This window comes from Macaca fascicularis, chromosome 1 (genome assembly GCF_037993035.2).
Source record: "Macaca fascicularis isolate 582-1 chromosome 1, T2T-MFA8v1.1".
NCBI classification, from domain to species: domain Eukaryota; kingdom Metazoa; phylum Chordata; class Mammalia; order Primates; family Cercopithecidae; genus Macaca; species Macaca fascicularis.
In genome coordinates this window covers 83,706,647-83,720,480 of record NC_088375.1, presented here as the reverse complement: position 1 = coordinate 83,720,480, position 13,834 = coordinate 83,706,647, and the positions used below count along the sequence as shown (strand labels likewise).

General features: G+C 48.9%; 1 protein-coding gene across 9 annotated transcripts in view; it reads right to left on the bottom strand.

Annotated features, from left to right (window-relative positions):
• EPHX1 (epoxide hydrolase 1) overlaps positions 1-13,834 on the bottom strand; it is a 39,049-nt gene that overhangs the window by 16,625 nt on the left and 8,590 nt on the right. For 5 of the 9 annotated variants that reach the window (XM_074037539.1, XM_074037514.1, XM_074037536.1 and 2 more), the window contains one exon: positions 2,219-2,406. In XM_074037539.1, the coding sequence (XP_073893640.1) occupies positions 2,219-2,401 (183 nt within the window). In that variant the 5' untranslated portion in view covers positions 2,402-2,406. Of the gene's footprint in view, positions 1-2,218; positions 2,407-6,395; positions 6,611-7,519; positions 7,823-13,834 lie in introns of those variants that run through there. The other 4 variants (XM_074037506.1, XM_074037499.1, XM_074037523.1 and 1 more) reach the window with 3 other exon arrangements.

Genomic DNA, 13,834 nt, shown 5'->3' with positions numbered 1-13,834 from the left:
AGCCACAGCCAATGCACAGATGAATGGGGGTGGCTGTGTTCCAATAAAACTTTATTTATGGACAGCCATAGCCAATGCACAGATGAATGGGGGTGGCTGTGTTCCAATAAAACTTTATTTATGGACACTGAAATCTGACTGCTATATAATTTTCACATGTCACAAACTATTATTCTCTTTTGATTTTTTTCCCCTTAACTATTTAAAGAGGTAAACACTATTCTTGGCATAGGGGTCATGCTAAAACAGGTAGCAGGCTACATTTGGTCTATGGGCCATGGTTTCCTGACCCCTGATATACAACACTGAATGATACATTATAACTCAGTTGGGATAAAAATTACAGGCCAGGCCCAGCACAGTGGTTCACGCCTGTAATCTCAGTGCTTTGGGAGGCTGAGGTGGGTGGATCACCTGAGGTCAGGAGTTCAAGACCAGCCTGGCCAACATGGCGAAACCCCATCTCTACTAAAAATACAAAAATTAGCTGGGCATGGTGGAAGTCGCCTGTAACCCCAGCTACTCGGGAGGCTGAGGCAGGAGAATCGCTTGAACCCGGGAGGTAGAGGTTGCAGTGAGCCAAGATCACACCACTGCACTCCAGCCTGGTGACAAAGCCAGACCCTGTCTCCAAAAAATAAAAAATTTACAGACCAGGAGAGAGGGTGCAAGCCTCATGGGCATGTATTAGGCTAAAAGGCCAGCCCCAGTGGGAGGAAGTTCATGTCAGCTTAGGGAGCCTCTCAAGTGTCACTATTCTCAGGCTTCTTCTCAAGTGTTTCAGTCACCCCCGAACAGATTTTGGAAATCTCAGACTCCCTTAGGAGTCTAATTCCGTAAAGGAGTTTTCCTCAGGACTCAGCTTTGGCCCTAAATAGCAAGGCTGCAGCAAGCAAGTCCTATCCAGGGAGCCTCAGCCTGATTGTTCTTGGGTTTAGCCCAGCTTCTGCTTTTAAATCCCTTCTTCCTTGGAACTCTCATGACTTTTTATCCATGCTTTTTGTGACATTTATCCTTATCCATCTTTTTTTTTTTGAGACGGCGTTTCACTCTTGTTGCCCAGGCTGAAGTGCAGTGGTGCGATCTTGGCTCACTGCAGCCTCTGCCTTCTGGGTTCAAGGGATTCTCCTGCCTCAGCTTCCCGAGTAGCTGGGATTATTATAGGTGCCCGCCACCATGCCCGGCTAATTTTTTGTATTTTTAGTAGAGACGGAGTTTCACCATGTTGGCCAGGCTGGTCTTGAACTCCTGACCTCAGGTGATCCACCCACCTCGGCCTTCTAAAGTGTTGGGATTACGGGTGTGAGCCACCGCACCCAGCCGATCCTTATTTATCTTTTAGTCTATTTTTCTTTGTGCACATTCCTTTTCTCATTCACTGGACTGTATGCTGTTGGACGGAAGGGGCTCTCTCTTCTCCCAGGCACTCACTGGGCCTGCACACAGTAGGTGCTCAAAACCCACAGAATGAAAGAAAGGATAGGCAGGGCCATGCCAGGCCTGCCTACCGTCCTGTCCCCAACTTGAGCCTTGCTCCTCCCTGAGGTTGCATTCTCAGGTCACCCCACTTGCCCAGTAACCTCCTTCCTGACTCTATCCCTGTGCAGAGGAGGGGCAGCGGCTTCAGGGTTAGACCTGACTTCAAATCTTTCCGCTTGTTAGCTAGGCCGCCTTGAACAAGTTGCTTTATGACCCTGAGCTTCAGCTTCTGCATCTGCAGGATGGGAACAACAGTCCTCACCCCGCGGGATCACCACAGGGATTGAATGTGACCAGGAATGGCTGATACACAGCGGTTGCCTAAGCAGCAGCATTCCTGCCTTCTCAGTGCTTCCTGGGTCTCTGATGGTGGAAACCTGCTCACTTTCTCCCACAACCTCACTCCCAAGGCTTCAGGCAGGGCATAGAGGAGGTGATGACAGCTGCTTTCTGTGACCTTTGATGCAGGTAACTGAGTCTGCTGGCACCCCATCTCCTGCCTGAGCACTGCTGGGCCTCGGATAGGGAAAGGAGAAGAGACAAAGTGGGAGGGCTTGGTATCCCTCTCCAAAGCAACCTGCACCTGCCCAGCAGGGGAAAAGCAGACTGAAACACACTCCCAAGTAGGACGGACCATTCCCAAGCCCCCATCCCCTCCCGCATCTGGCCTAAGACCCAACCCGTCTCCGAGACACCACCCTCTCCACTGCCCAGTCCAGCCTGGCCCAAGGTGCCTTACGTGGATCTCCTCATCTGACGTTTCCACCTTGAAAGGGTGGATGCTCTCGTCTTCCCTGCCTGTGGGCCTCGTGCCTGGGCCCCACCACCCATCTTCAAGTGGCAAAGTTTCCTCTTTGTCCCGGGAGATGAACCAGTAGATGGCAAAGCCCAGCACTGAAGTCAGGAGGATTTCTAGCCACATGGCTCCTGCAAAATGGGGGGATGTCATCAGTAATGGAGCCCGCCCAGCCCAGCCCTGACAGCTCAGAGACTCTGATTCGCAGCAGGCTCTTTCCTGCTGCACTCCAACCCCGTCCCTGATTTTATTTACATTTGACCGTATATATATTATGTGTATAATAATATATTATATATTATATGTATAACATATAATACATATAATATATAATATATGATATAATATATAATATATATGTGACATAACATATACATGTTTTATTATATATTATATGTTATATATGTTATATTATAATATATGTTATATTATATATTATAAATTGTTATATATAATATATATTATATATTATAATATATACACACTATATACCTACTATATATAGTATATGTAACATATATATGAGATATAGAAAAATGGAAAAACAACAGACAATGAGACAAAATCACCCACAATCCTACTAAGCTTTGAAAATTGTTCATCATCCTGGGAAAAGAGGAACCTAGATTGGCTTCTGCACAGTCCTGGGTAGGGGGTTTTGGGAGCTGCATTTCTGAGGCCTCATTTTTTTTTTTTTTGAGATAGAGTCTCGCTCTGTTGCCCAGGATGGAGTGCAGTTGCACAATCTCGGCTCACTGCAACCTCTGCGTCCCGGGTTCAAGCAATTCTCCTGCCTCAGCCTCCCGAGTAGCTGGGACTAGAGGCACGTGCCACCATGCCCAGCTAATTTTTGTATTTTTAGTAGAGATGGGGTTTCACTGGCCAGGATGGTCTCGATCTCTTGACCTTGTAATTCGCCCGCCTTGGCCTCCCAAAGTGCTGGGATTACAGGCATGAGCCACTGTGCCTGGCGGCCTCATGTCTAAGAAGGCTTCTGTCCACGCCCTCTGGGCTCCCTCCCCCAGGGGAGAGGAGCACCTTTCCTGAGTGGTGGCCCACAGCCCCTGCTCTGTCCCTCTTGTAGAGGGGCTCATCCTCAGGGCAGACGGGGGTAATGGGGAGGCCCAAGTGCTGGGAGAGTAAGTTCAATTTAGGGTTGGGGGACACTGCTAGGAAGCCCAGCCATGGCCACACATCTTAGCTGTGTGTGTAAGAGCTTTACTGAAACATAATTCATATACCATACAATTTGCCCATTTAAAGTGAACACTCCAGTGGTTTTGAGGATATTCAGGCATGTGCAACCATACCCACAGTCAACTGTAGAACATTTTCATCAGCACAGAGAAATTCCATACCCTTCAGCTATCGCTCCTCTACTGCCCCCCCCATTAGGTCCTAAGCAGACTCTAATCTACTTTCTGTGTCCATAGAGTTGCCTATTACATTTCACATCAACTCAGTTGTGTTTTAATCCCCATTTGTCTGACTCCTGTGTCTTTTTTGCTCAGAAAGGGAAGAAACCTTAGTCTCAGCAAAGCACGATCAGGCAGATACCAGCCCAGCATTGTTATCTAGCTCCTCATCTTCCTCATTCCTAGGCAAGTAACCCACAGACTGTTCTTGTTCAGAGTAACCTGCATGAATATGCAGGCCGTCCTTATGCCTGAGTCAGAGGAGGTTCTCTGGACGCAGTGCAGTTAGGACCCAGGCGGAGGAGAAAGCATTGAGTTTTGACAAGGTCCCTGCAGACCACCCCCCAGCAGCGCCCCTGACTCTGTCTTGGAAACCCAAGGCAGGAGGTGGTCCCTGCTGGGAACCCCACCACTTGTATGCTCCATTGGCTGCTACATGTCAGATGTCTGGGACTCTGCTGGGGGGTTGCAGAGGCCCTGGAGTTTGCTCCAGTCAAGAGCTGCCCCATTAAACCTAGAATTGGGCCACTGGGGGTCATTCTAAGAAATACTTGTCCACAGTGGTCCAGAGACAGAGCTCCAAACAAATCCACCCAGGGCGATGGCTCTCATCTTATTCCTGCAGTTCTGTAGGAAATCTAATCAGGAAAATCAGCTTGGCACCCCCCACCTCCCTATTTCTACTAGTGATCCCAGTGAACTCCCAGCTTCCCTCCCTCAGGCCCTAGAGTCATCCGATTCTTCCCCCACAGCCCATCACCAAGTCCTGATGCCATCAGATTCAGCCCCCTGCGTGCCTTGCCCCATCCCCTGGACCAGAGCCCTTATCACCCCACATGTGATTATCGAGACACCTTTCAAGAGAGGAAACCCACAACCCCATCTCTCATAGTCACCAGCACACTTCTTAGAACCCACTGCAGCCTTCTTCCTGGGAACCATGCCCAGGTGTCCACCCTTGAACTTTCAATACATCTCCCTCTCTGGATTGTGAAACTCTGAAGTGCCTCAAGGCCTCACTGATCAATGTTTACTCAGTCTACCATGTGCCAGGGTGCAGGCCTTCACTATCCCTGCCAGAGACATGTGGGACACTTTGATGCATGTTCCATCTCCAGCCACGCCAGGCCATTGCTTTGTTTAAATTATTATTTTATTTTTATTTTATTTTATTTTTGAGACAGAGTCTCAAAGAGTGCAGTGATGCAATCTCGGCTCACTGCAACTTCTGCCCCTGGGTTCAAGAGATTCTCGTGCTTCAGACTCCTGAGTAGCTGTGATTACAGGTGCATACACCACATCCTGCTAATTTTTGTATTTTTAGTAGAGACAGAGTTTCACCATGTTGGCCAGGCTGGTCTCAAACTCCTGACCTCAAGTGATCTGCCCACCTCGGCTTCCCAAAGTGTTGGGATTACAGGCACGAGCTGCCATGCCTGGTCCTATGGCTTTCATCTTTCAATTCCAAGCAGCAGTAGTGCCTGGGTCCCAAAGACCCTATGTCAGCTGATCAGATGGGCAGCTGGGAGCACACTTCCACAATAAAAACAAGGCAGGGAACAGCTGGAAATGAGTTCCTCTTATTTTAAGGAATTCAGAAAAGAAAAGACATGCAGAAAGACGTTATGCCTTTACTTCCAGAAAGACGTTATGTCTCTGCCAGGAAATCCTGCCCTTTAAGAAGATGGAGAGGCCGGGCGCGGTGGCTCACGCCTGTAATCCCAGCACTTTGGGAGGCCGAGGCGGGCGGATCACAAGGTCAGGAGATCGAGACCACGGTGAAACCCCGTTTCTACTAAAAATACAAAAAATTAGCCGGGCGCGGTGGCGGGCGCCTGTAGTCCCAGCTACTCGGGAGGCTGAGGCAGGAGAATGGCGTGAACCCGGGAGGCGGAGCTTGCAGTGAGCCGAGATTGCGCCGCTGCACTCCAGCCTGGGCGACAGAGCGAGACTCTGTCTCAAAAAAAAAAAAAAAAAAAAAAAAAAAAAGAAGATGGAGAGGCCGGGCGCGGTGGCTCAAGCCTGTAATCCCAGCACTTTGGGAGGCCGAGACAGGCGGATCACGAGGTCAGGAGATCGAGACCATCCTGGCTAACACGGTGAAACCCTGTCTCTACTAAAAAATACAAAAAAAAAACTAGCCGGGCGAGGTGGCAGGCGCCTGTAGTCCCAGCTACTCGGGAGGCTGAGGCAGGAGAATGGCGTAAACCCGGGAGGCGGAGCTTGCAGTGAGCTGAGATCCGGCCACTGCACTCCAGCCTGGGCGCACAGAGCGAGACTCCGTCTCAAAAAAAAAAAAAAAAGAAGATGGAGAAATGTCAGCTACAAGCTCCTGTGGTATTGAAAGCAGGACTAGGTGTTAGGGACTGGGAGACACATGGGAGCGTGTGGGAGGCAGCCAAAGGCAGAGAGCAGAGCTTCCCCCAGCAACAGGAGCAGCTGAAGACACTTCACCGGGCAGGCAGATCCCACCACAATAAACCATAGCTTGGGAAGGCAGAGTTGTGCCCGTCCTGGGTATTGCCTTGACCCCCAGTGTCCAGCACTGGTCATTGGCCCAGCACAGCAAGGCGCTCCACTAATATTTGTGCCAACTGCATATGCACTAGAAGCCAGTAAGACACATTTTGCATGATGTTGTCAAGGAGGCTGTGAGCTGAATGAACAGTAAAGAGGGATCACCCTCCCCAGTGAACCCTCCTTACCTGTACTTCAGCACAGGGAGGAGCACCGCTGTCGCTTCCCTCTAGGATATAAATGTGCAACTTTCCCCTTTCTGGGCAGAAAGATCCCAGTGCCTTCACCTGTCCACCAGGCTCCACGTTCTCACCCTCGATCACTTCTTGGGAAAGAGAGCTGTGGAGCTCTGCACCTGGCGCTGCTCTAGGCGCCTGTGAGAGAGGCAGGGCAGGCTGCAGGCACTGGCCCCCACTCCCCACGGCCTTTTGACAACTGCACAGTCCTGCCAACTCAGCCAGTCTCATGTGTGCACGGCGTGGTTATCTCCCCTGGACTTTGCACAGCAAACTGAACCACGTTGACCTGAGAGATACAGTGCTGAAATGATAAATGCTTGAGTCCCATCTAAAAGAAGGGAATCTGGGACAAGGGGCATTATGATGGCCCCCACCAGCACTACCAGGGGTATCACCCAGGAAAAGGAGAGCAAAGTGACAGATTCAAAGAGAAATTTAAAAACACACTCTCTTGCATTCTAATTAAGATAACAAGAATATTAGTACTTGGCTCAAGGATGGTGCCTTACAGCCACTGATCTCAGATTACAAATAGGCTCTACTGCAGTGTGTTACTTTGCCACCTAGTAACAGCCCTTTATTTAATAGCAGGTATTTAATGAACGAAAGAAAGGTGTTCTTGATTAGCCTGGTGTGACAGCAGGTGTTGACTGTGTGCGGATGGGTCTTCAACCCCACTGCCGCCTTGCGTTCCCCCATGAACAGTCCTTCTCCTTGTTGCAGGCAGTGTTCACTTTCACCAGCCCAACCCCAAGAAGCCCACCCTGGGAAGGACGAAGGGGGTCACCATGACTCCACACCCCCCATCTGCTTTGTCGGAGAGCTAGCCAGGCCGAGTGGCGCCCTCTTGACTGAGCCTCAAACCTTTGCTTTCCTCTTCAAATAAAGCCGCAGCCCTGGCGAAGGAGCTTGGAGGCCTGATGGCAGCCTGCTGGGTGCTTGGCACTTCCTAGACCCTGGTACATGTAATCCATGGTACATGCAAATCCACCCACTAAAGAGCCACAATTCATCAAACTTGACTTTCCTTTTCACTTATTTAAGGCAAGAATCAGAGTAGGCAAGGGCCTTACCGTAAATCACACTGCAGTTGTGAGGATTAGAATCTGTGACCACAGAACTCACTCCCGGTCTGTTACTGGGCGTGTTGTACCCCACCTCCCCTTCTTGTTCCCTCTCAGCACCTGTTTGCAGCCTTGAGTCTTCAGGCCAGAAGGGACTCCTAGAGCACAGACCAGCCACTACTGCCCGGGAGCCACGGACGTCTCCCAGGCCTCATAGCTTTTCTCAAAAAAATGTAATAATAAGAAACAACACTCTTCCTGTACTGGTGGGTCAGCCAGTCCTGGGAAGAGCTGCAGGGGCTCTTAGAGTCTGACCAATCAGAGTCCAGGCACCCACTCTCTATCTGCCTGACCCTGCCCACACACTCTGCAGCTCGAGGCAGGGAGAAGTGCAGATGCACACCGCCCAGGCAGGGAGGGTTTAGGGAGTGCCAGGCACCCAGCAGGCTGCCCTCAGGCCTCTGGGCTCCCTCGCCAGGACTTCGGCTTTATTTGGAGTAAGGGGAAAGCAAAGGTTTGAGGCTCAGTCAAGAGGGCACCACTCGGCTTGGCCAGATCTCCGACAAAGCAGACAGGGCTGTGGAGCCGTGGAGACTCCCTCCGTCCTCCGCAGGGTGGGCTTCCTGGGGTTGGGCTGGTGAAAGCGAACATCCCCCACAGTGAGAAGGACTGTTCACGTGGGAACCCGAGGTGGCAGAGGACCTGGGGTGGGCTGGGGAGGGGGTGGCACTAGGTAGATGACAGAGCCCTCCCCTCCCTCTCATGGCCTCCCTCTCTCACTCAGCAGACGAGCACTCAGAGGATGAGCAGGGCTGCATCACCCCTACATCCACCAGGTGGGCCAGTTGGTAAGTCACTGCCACTGGGCATGGAAGCTGGAGAGGAACTCAGCAGCCTCCAGTCCAAACCCCTGCTCCACAGCCAGGGAAAGAGGGGGCCGAGGAGTGACTGAGTCTGGGGAGGCTTGGTGGCCAACTTGGGCGATGCCATTTAAGGAGCCAGCCTGCGTTTCCTGGAGACTCCCCATCCCATGGCTCCCCCCAACACAGCAACTCTGACGACCTTTGACTTTAGAAATGAAAATATCTTGGAGGTTACAATGAGAGGGCTTTGGCCCAGTGTGGTAGCTCATGACTGTAATCCCAGCACTTTGCGGAGCCAAGGTGGTGAATCACATGTGGTCAGGAATTCAATATCAGCCTGGGCAACATAACAAGACCCTCATCTTAAAAAAAAAAAAAAAAAAAAGTAATAAAGGGGTTTCTCGCTTGCTTTCCTCTTTGGGTAGTTCAAATCTCGGCTCCACTATTTATTAGTACTAGTTGAGGGGCTCTGGGCAAGTTATGAAACCTCTCTGAGCTCAGTAGCTGCATCATAAAATGGGGATAATAATGTTGAACTACTTATTATCAACGTGTGTGTTCCTTCCTCTTCCCCTAAATCCCTAATTACTGTGGAGAATCTCTGCCTTAAAACAGATCCCAGAGGAGCCCCTGTTCCTGTTATTTAGCCCACACCCCAAGGTCCCGCTGCAGCTGTGTGCACATAAACAGGCTGAATGTGAGGGAGTGCATGGCGACAGGCACTGTGGTCTGGGAGCATCTGCTCTCCTCTCTGTGTGCCTTGGACGTGATTTGGGAGGATGACCAAAAGCACAAGGCTATGTACATCTTCGGGTATCAGCGTTTTGCAAGATACATTCCTGGGGTAATCTCCACCCCTCTTTTCCATCTGTTCGGAGAAGGTGCATTCTCAGCATCAAGGGGCAGAATTCTGGTGGCTAAGCCTTCACCTTTCCAAGGAGAGCTATATTTATCTCTTCCCTGTGGTCAGCTCCTGCTGATGTAGCAAACATTAGAACTTCTTCAAAACATCAAAGTTGGCCGGGCGCGGTGGCTCAAGCCTGTAATCCCAGCACTTTGGGAGGCCGAGACGGGCGGATCACGAGGTCAGGAGATCGAGACCATCCTGGCTAACATGGTGAAACACCGTCTCTACTAAAGAATACAAAAAACTAGCTGGGCGAGGTGGCGGCGCCTATAGTCCCAGCTACTCGGGAGGCTGAGGCAGGAGAATGGCGTAAACCCAGGAGGCGGAGCTTGCAGTGAGCTGAGATCCGGCCACTGCACTCCAGCCTGGGTGACAGAGCGAGACTCTGTCTCAAAAAAAAAAAACATCAAAGTTTAGGAGACGCCATGAAACACTGAGAAGTAAAACAATACAAAATGAGAGTGCCTGCTTTATTTTGCTAGCATCAGAAATCAAAGCTTCATTGATCGGTCTCAAAAGTTCCAGAGATATATTTTATCTGATTAGAGTTTTTGTTTTGTAATGCATTTTTTCCAGAATACTGACAAGTTACTGGGCTGAGAGAGTTTGCACGGCAGAGGGTTGGAGGGGAAGCCTTTCAGAATGAAATCATTTTCTTTCTCGAAGCCAAGGTACTCTTCCCAACAAAATAGTTCGCTTGCCTAGTAAAGAAAATACAATTTTTGTTGCAAACCAGCCTGATTTTTTTTTTTTAAAAAAAGGAAGACTGGAAGATAGAGGTCATTTAGCTACAAGATACTGAGCTCAGAGGGGAACGTGATGAACAACTGGCTCCTACTGTAAGAAATGGGATTGCATATATTTTAATTCCAATTCTACACTGAAGTCAAATGTTGGGCACGCATTTGTGAAACTTGGAAGAAAATCCCAATAAGTTCAAGGTGAAGAAGTTAGATGAGCAATCAGTGGTCTTTACCCTTCAAAGATGGACTAAATGAAACTGTTAGAAAGCAACAAATGATACAAGTAGAGTAACTTGTTAGTTTACTTGTGTTTATCTTTCTGGGTCTGACGCATAAAGGACAATTTTAAATACAGGAGAGCAAATAAAGTAGGTGCTTTGTTTCGCGGCAGAGTTAAAATGTAAATCACCTGTAATCCCAGCACTTTGGGAGGCCAACACAGGCAGATCACTTGAGCCCAGGAGTTTGAGAACAGCCTGGGCAACATGGCAAAACCCTGTCTCTACAAATAATAAAAAAAAATTAGCCGGGCATGGTGGTGCATGCCTGTGGTACCAGCTACTTGGGAGGCTGAAGTGGGAGGATTGCTTGAGCCCAGGTGGTTGAGGTGCAGTGAGCTATGATCACTGCACTCCAGCCTGGGAGACAGAGCAAGAACCTGTCTCAAAAAAAAAAAAAAAAAAAAAAAAAAAGAAAGAACCAAAAAACGAAAAACAGGCTGGGGGTGGTGGCTCACGCCTGTAATCCCAGCATTTTGGAAGGCCAAGGCGGGTGGATCCCTTGAGGTCTGGAGTTCGTGACCAGCCTGGCCAACATGGTGAAACCCCATCTCTAACAAAAACACACACATTAGCTGGGTGTGGTGGTGTGCGCTTGTAGTCCCAGCTAGCCGGGAGGCTGAAGCAGGAGAATTGCTTGAACCTGGGTAGCGGAGGTTGCAGTGAGCCGAGATTGCACCACTGCACTCCAGCCTAGGCAACAGAGCAAGACTCTGTCTCCAAAAAAAAAAAAAAAAAAAGGTAGATCAGTTTAATAATTTAATGGAACTTAATATTTCTGTTACACTGGGGTAAAAATAAAAGTTTGCTTTTTAAAAATTCTCTTAAGTGATGTCACTAAGTCAAGTTTTAAAACATACAATTCATTTTAAGATTGATACTTAAAGTTCAAATGAACTTTTTCTGTTATTTGAATGTGGTTTTTAAAGTGCCAAGAAGTTATTTGTTTTTTAAAGTAAATAAGAGATTTGGATTGGTGCCTTGGAAAAGCAAGTAGAAACATGCTTTTGGACCAGAGGTTGGTTCAGCAACACTGAGTAGAACTACGGGCTGGGTACTGTGTAGGCACCGGGACTAACACACAACCCTGTAACTGTAGGAACTCACACTTTAGCAGGGCAGACAAACGGATAACAGATAAACACCCTTCCAGTTATAGACACATACTATATGCACACAGATGGAAGAGAAGTGTGCACAAGCAGAAGTGGTTAAGTTTTGCCACAAAGGTTTCACAGAGAAGGGGTCATTGAGCAGAGTTTTTAAGTATGAATAGGAGTTTACCAGGTGAAAAATAATGGTGGAATGGGGATAATCCAGGCAGAAAGAAGAGCATGTGGGATGGAATGGGATGGAAGTAAGGAAGCACATGGCGTGAATGAAATAACACGAGTCTCGTGGCCGGGCGCGGTGGCTCAAGCCTATAATCCCAGCACTTTGGGAGGCCAAGACGGGCGGATCACGAGGTCAGGAGATCGAGACCATCCTGGCTAACACGGTGAAATCCCGTCTCTACTAAAAAATACAAAAAACTAGCCGAGCGAGGTGGCGGGCGCCTGTAATCCCAGCTGCTCGGGAGGCTGATACAGGAGAATGGCGTAAACCAGGGAGGCGGAGCTTGCAGTGAGCTGAGATCCGGCCACTGCACTCCAGCCTGGGCGACAGAGCGAGACTCCGTCTCAAAAAAAAATAAAATAAAATAACACGAGTCTCATAGGGTGTTTTCTGGTAAGAGTTGATGATTCTATACTTCAGAGTGTAGTTGTCTCATTTATTACTATACTATCTCTTTTATAAATTGCTACTTCATCATGAGCTGACCAGGAGTTTTAACTTAGAAATTGTGTTTACAATTCAGATTACCCTTCTGTAAATTACATGCTGAAAAGAGTGAGCTAAGAAAACATACTTGGGGATGGGCACGGGGGCTCACGCCTATAATTCCAGCACTCTGGAGGCCAAGGTGGGCAAATCACCTGAGATCAGGAGTTCAAGACCAGCCTGGCCAACATGGTGAAACTCCGTCTCTACTGAATATACAAAAATTAGCCGGGCGTGGTGGTACATACCTGTAATCCCAGCTACTCAGGAGGCCGAGGCAGGGAGAATTGCTTGAACCCAGGAGGCGGAGGTTGCGGTGATCCAAGACCATGCCACTGCACTCCAGCCTGAGGAACAGAGCAAGACTCCATCTCGAAAAAAGAAATAATATACTTGGGAATGTGAGGATTATGTGGTTGAGTGAAGAAAGGTGGCCCGGACAGGAGATTACTCAGAACTCAACGGTTCACCGCAGCTGTCCTTGATGAGCTGGTGGCTATGGCAAACATGCCATCAGATTGGGATGTTGTGGCAGACTGCCAGCAATGTTCTCTTCTTCTTCCTTAGCAAAGGAATTTTAATTTTAGTTGGAGAGACCAGCCAAACACTTTACATTTCTTGGCCCCCTTGCAGCTAAGTATGACAGAGTGATTAAGTACAGACAAAGAGCTATCAATGTATTTGAGCAGAACCACCTGTGGCCCAGATAGTACCTTGTGTCAAAATTTTCTCCAGTGCATCTGAAATTGCACTGTGATCCTATTCCCCTAAACTTTGTCTTCTCTTGGTGTTCCCTCCTGCAGTAACTGACACTACCCTCCTTGCTACTGCCAAGCCAAAACCCTAGGCGATGTCCTTGAAACCCCTCTCCTTCACTCCGCCACAGATATCAGCAAGTTCTGGCAGCTGAACTTCCAAAGTACATCTCAAATCCATCTCTAACCCAGCCCAGGTTCCTGTGGCTCTCCCCTGGACTGCTGCCCCTGCCCAGTCCACTCACATCTGCTCTACCCCTTCCAACACAATGGCCACTCTGCAGCCACAGCAATCTTTTTAAAACATTTTTTTTTTTTTTGAGACGGAGTCTCTCCCTGTGGCCAAGCTAGAGTGCAGTGGCGCGATCTCAGCTCACTGCAATCTCCGCCCTGGTTCAAGCGATTCTCCTGCCTCAGCCTCCTGAGTAGCTGGGACTACAGGCGTGTGCCACCATGCCCAGATAATTTTTGTATTTTTAGTAGAGATGGGGTTTCACCATGTTGGCCAGGATGGTCTCAATCTCCTGACCTTGTGATCCACCTGCCTCGGCCTCCCAAAGTGCTGGGATTATAGGCATAAGCCACTGCACAAACCCTGTTTTTTTTTTTAAATGAAGACAGGTTCTTACTATATTGCCCGGGTTGGTCTCGAACTTCTCCTGCTTTAGCCTCCCAAATAGCTGGATTACAGGCATGAGCCAGGTCAGAGTGATCTTTTGGAAATGCAAATCTGATCATGTATATCCCATCCCCTGCCAAGACCCTAAAGAGCTTCCCCTTGTCCCTGGGTTATTGTGGCCTTCAAGGCCTGGGTGATCTGACCACTGACCTCTCCCCTAGCCCCTCAGAGTACTACTGGTATCAATAGTATGGAGAAATAGTTTACTTGAAAGCTAAGTGAGAGTTTTAGGGCTGGGCTCTCACACTGCCCCCCTGATCTTTCAGTTTTATGCTCAC